This window comes from Watersipora subatra, chromosome 9 (assembly GCF_963576615.1).
Source record: "Watersipora subatra chromosome 9, tzWatSuba1.1, whole genome shotgun sequence".
In the NCBI taxonomy this organism is placed as follows: Eukaryota; Metazoa; Bryozoa; class Gymnolaemata; order Cheilostomatida; family Watersiporidae; genus Watersipora; species Watersipora subatra.
In genome coordinates, this window is record NC_088716.1 from 37,079,756 (window position 1) to 37,085,091 (window position 5,336).

A 5,336-nucleotide genomic window follows, 5' to 3' on the forward strand; every position below is an offset into this window, starting at 1 on the left:
TATTTCCTTAAACTATTCTATCTCAACGTTATTTTCTGCGCGGGATGTTTGTCAGTCATAAAAGTTCAATGTGTAGCCTTTATGATACAACTAATTACAAATACTCTTCATTATGTGAATACAGTGTAGATGTTTGATAGGTTAGAAACATGCAGCTTGTGCTGACAGCTGGTGACATTTTTTTTTACTTTTGTTAAAATAGTGCTAAAAATTTAGTAGTTTGTAGTTAGCTTGAATGCCACATAAAAAGTTATGATAAGAAGAATGCTGCTTTTTGGATTATTAATAGACTTTTTTGGTAATATCTGTAACTAATTCCAATCTATGAATCTCACTTTGAAAATGACATTTTCTTATAGGACAAGTCGTGGCCTGTCTGCTCATATAGAAAGTTCTTATATGAAATGACTAGTCAAGTAGCAAAAAAAAAGTTAAATTATTCATTTGTGCTAAATTTTATGCATCAATTGCTTATATTTTATATACAACAGCCTTTTTTAAAAGATTGTATTTTTTAAAAACCAACACTTGTTTAAAAACCAAGATTTGATCTTTTATAATATAATTCATCAGATGCTGAGCTTTTATTTCATAGAAAATACTTGGTGTTATGAGCAAAGGATCAAGTTATAATAAAAATAATATATAGATATCATTTTACAAGGAGAGGGCTATGCATAGGAGCGCATGGAAAAGTGGGGGGGCTTTGAATGTGTTAAACATGAATAGACAACTTCAAAACATACCGTAAATTCAATTTCACAGCAATGTAGCTTAAATTGGGGTTAAAGACAACAAACTCAAGTCAAGGTAGAGTCTTGGTGCAGACATACTGGAAAGCCTCGAGTCTATCAGGAAAACAGGCCAAAGTCACCAAATTGAAGTCAGTAAGGCAATAGTTGGACTTCGCAGTCAATATGAGGTCTTGACTTTTGGTGACTTGACTTGTCTTAAGACTCGAGTGTTCACCTCTGTATTATGATAACTTCCATACTTACAATGTTGACAGCAAATTGCACCATTGGAGTGCCGGCATCAATAAACTGAGTAGAAGTGGCTAGAGTTTCACCAGTAGAAGATCTGGAAGAACCTACTGGAATAGTAAATAAAGTTACATCAGCAGAAGATCTAGAAGAGCCTCTTGGAACGGTAGATAAAGTTACATCAGCAGAAGATGTGGAAGAACCTGCTGGAACGGTAGATAAAGTTACACCAGCAGAAGATCTAAGGTAGAAGAACCTGCTGGAACGGTAGATAAAGTTACATCAGCAGAAAATCTGGAAGAACCTGCTGGAACAGTAGATAAAGTTACATCAGCAGAAAACCTGAAAGAGCCTCCTGGAATAGTACATAAAGTTACATCAGCAGAAGATCTGGAAGAACCTGCTGGAACAGTAGATAAAGTTACATCGGCAGAAAATCTGCAAGAACCTGATGGAACAGTAGATAAAGTTACATCAGCAGAGGATCTGGAAGAACCTGCTGGAACAGTAGATAAAGTTACATCAGCAGAAGATCTGAAAGAGCCTCTTGGAACGGTAGATAACGTTACATCAGCAGAAGATCTGGAAGAATCTCCTAGAATCATAGATAAAGTTACATCAGCAGAAGATCTGGAAGAGCCTGCTAGAACAGTAGATAAAGTTACATCAGTAGAAGATCTGGAAGAGCCTTCTGGAACGGTAGATAAAGTTACATCAGCAGAAGATCTGGAAGAACCTCCTGGAATGGTAGATAAAGTTACATCAGCAGATCTAGAAGGATCTTCTGGAGTAGTAGATAAAGTTACATCAGCAGAAGATCTGGAAGAGCCTGCAAGAACAGTAGATAAAGTTACATCAGCAGAAGATCTGGAAGAGCCTGCTAAAACAGTAGATAAAGTTACATCAGCAGAAGATGTGGAAGAGCCTGCTAGAGCAGGGCTTGAAGCTTTAAGAAGGGGTTGTATCTAAATAAGACAATCATGTTGGCTGCATCTAATTACTCCACAAAGAGTTCAGGTGAGCTGTAAAATTATGCAAAACTGAGCATAGTACTTGCATACATAATACAAAACATAACACTTGCATACTATGAAATAAATGGCCAAAATAATAAAATTAAGCATCGACAAAAAGACTTTTATTACTTGGATCATAAAACAAAATATTATTATTATCATAAAACTTAAAATAATAAAACTCTCTCTGAAAACTCCTCGATGTATTAGCAGAGAAAATTGTAACCCTAGCCTATATCAAATGTTACAATCATAGATATATAAACCTTATATATTTATGGTTATATATATCTATGGTTACAATCAATAGATTATACTTACAACATAGGTGTGAAGGTATAGTCTGACAGGACTTGAATGAGTAATTACGTAATTTTCAAGTGGAAACTCGTCAAGAGAAAGAGCGTCCCCTTGAAAGTTGGTTATAAAGTAATTCATATCCCATAAATGCTCATCTAGGATCGGAGCAGTTCTATTTGGGAAGAAGATGTCGGTGATGGTATCTGTAAGCTGAGATAAAGAGGACTGCTTGTCCACATCTATCATATGGGTTCCACCACCCTGAGAGAGAGGAACCTGTAAAATTATATAATAAATTATATGATAATAGAAATAGTTAAATAAATATATGTATGTGTTAAAAATGACTACGATAATGCTCAATAAAAAGTAACGCTCGACATGACAACTTTAACTCAATAGCTCCTATATCGCCCATAGTGGCCCGTGAGTTATCCCTCTTATCAGCTTTTAGCCTCAGTTTTGAAAAATCATATTTTTAGTAATACATTATTGCTGATATAGCCATAGAGATAGAGACGTTCCTCTACATAGAGGTAGTCATAGTGCTGAAAGTCATTCGAATTTTGGCCGTAAATTTATTTGCACGCCGATAACTTAATATTTAGGCTACAAAGCTGTTTACGTCTCCTAATAAATTTAAAACTTAGGTTACTAGAATAATTCACTGTTGTGTGGGAGTTATCGATGTGCAAATAAATTTATGTCCAAAATTCGAATGACTTTCAGCACTATGACGGGCCTCTATGTAGAGGAACGTCTCCATCTCTATGGATATAGCTATCTGAGCATATCGCTAATAAGCTAGTTTTCTAGGCTTTTACTTGGCATAACAAATTTATCTATTTATCTTTAGAAAATCTCTTGATGAGCTACTTTATAGATGATGGAAAAATTCAGGAGCAAAATAATTATAAATTTTAGTAGCTATTAAGTTAAAGAATAACTAAGCAAAGGCTAAATATTATAAGATGCGACGAATTTAATCATAAACTTTGTATAAAAAACAATTTTTCAATAATAATGCCTAGTTGCTCCAGAACCCAACCAACTTAAATTTCCTCAGGCCCAAGATGTTAAATGCAACCGTACTTCAAATTAAAAACAGTTGGAAAAAATTAAGTCCTACACGCCAACCTACTTGCTTGTAACAAAATCTTCTATTATGCTTCCACGCCACGTGGAGCCTTCGTTTGGCTTTACTTTTACCTTTAGCCTTCATTTGCCGCTTGTCACTTCGCCGAGTGAGCACTCTTTTCATTATGCGTGGGAAATCTGTATGAAATCAAAAACATGAAAATTACAATTATTTGTTGAAAGTTCTATGTTATACTCATGCTGGCAGATTTCTTGTCCTATTCGCAAGTTTTTCATGCTACAAAAAAAGATTATGCAGCACACAAAAAATTCAATTCAGAGAGCACAAAAATGCGACATGCAGCACCAAAAAGTTTTCATGTTAGATGTAGTTTTAAATAGATTACAAAAATAATATCCACTGCACCACTGACACTCTTCTTATACAGTTTATATATATTTTTTAAATCGTTAGCATATATTGCCCAACATACCCAGCTGCCTACAGTTTTGGCAGATTCTTGCACGATCGCCAATGCTGACAACACCAAGCTGCCGCCATTCCTCATCCGTCAAAAAATTGATTGTTTCTGGCGGTACCTGCAATTAAAAGAATAGTAGTTAATAGAAGAAATAATAGCATAGCCACTATCACCTTTAAAGCACAAACAATGTTTAACAAATTTATATTTGAAATGCAATTATTTAACACAGCATCTCACTTTGCTAGATATTGCATTTACAAAAAGGTGCAGAGCAAATCACATGGTCCGACTGCATATATGGATACACCACTGGTAGGAGCTGAGAGAACTCTTAAGAAAACAACCACATATCTGCATTATTCTATACTGTAACTAGGCATATACAGCTAAAAATTATACAATAGAATTCCGAATGAAACGCGGCAAAGCTTCTGCTCTTCAAATAACTGTAAATATTGAAGCAGATCCAAATTCCTCAGGATATCCTCCATGCTAGCTATACTACAATAACAAATGCGTGTCCAGCTGATTTAACAGAAATTATATTGACATAACTGCCATTCGCTAATTTTAACCACTCGCGATAGTAACCTTGGTTGTTTATCTGACAGCATAATCTCTATAGAATGCAGATAATCCTCTAGGTTTTGCATGCTGCATAAAAGTTGGGTAGCTAAATAAAGTTAATTTTTTTACAACTAACCCATATAAACAGCAAATCACTAATCAAAACATGAGCTAAGGGTAAAAAAACTTATCTAGCATTCGATATTAACTTTGCATCAGTAGCAATAGTATTCTAAGTGAAATAGTTGTAATTGAAGATCTGACCACAATTCAACACAAGCCAACCAATTCAATTAGTTAGCTATCTGCACAGACTGCTTTTTCATCTAATCTAATTAAGAAGATAAGAAGAAAAAAAGGCATACAAAAGCCACACAAGGTTAATTTCGGTAATTTCACAGTCAGTCTGTAGGTAGCTGTTTGTCCTAGAAAAACTTTTCATAATTTCAAACCTCAGCCAACTAATACCAAACCAATACTACATTATATCAAATTATTTTGTCATATTATATTATTAATAAATAAAAATAAAACAAAAGATGAAAATGTAAAGTATGACGGCATCTTTTATTTAATGTACACTTTCATGGGTATTTACTACCCACCTACATGTACCAAATAGTTGCATTTTTTTTATTAACGCCCACCCATATGCCCTAAAAATCCTGGGAAGAGCCTGCCATTGACAACTAATAAATATGTTATTAGTTTTAACACGAAGTCACAATTTCTGACAGCCATGTAGTCATATACCGCTTAATCAGTCAGGAAAAACCAATATTAAACAACGCATGTCATTAGTCATTGAGTAGTTTTAGGTTACCAATAGTATATTGTTTAACAAAATAAGGGCAAAAAAACAAGGGCAAGTCGTACAGACCGGTGTTTAGACGACGTCAACCCGACGT

The 5,336-nt window shown here is 34.6% G+C and overlaps 1 protein-coding gene across 1 annotated transcript; it reads left to right on the forward strand.

The window, feature by feature from the left end:
* Window positions 1–917: 917 nt before the first annotated feature.
* LOC137405022 (enolase-phosphatase E1-like) lies at window positions 918–1,952 on the forward strand. Its single transcript, XM_068091247.1, has 2 exons — window positions 918–922; window positions 1,220–1,952. The coding sequence occupies exons 1-2, from the start codon at window positions 918–920 to the stop codon at window positions 1,950–1,952; spliced, it is 738 nt and encodes a 245-aa protein (XP_067947348.1).
* Window positions 1,953–5,336: the final 3,384 nt, after the last annotated feature.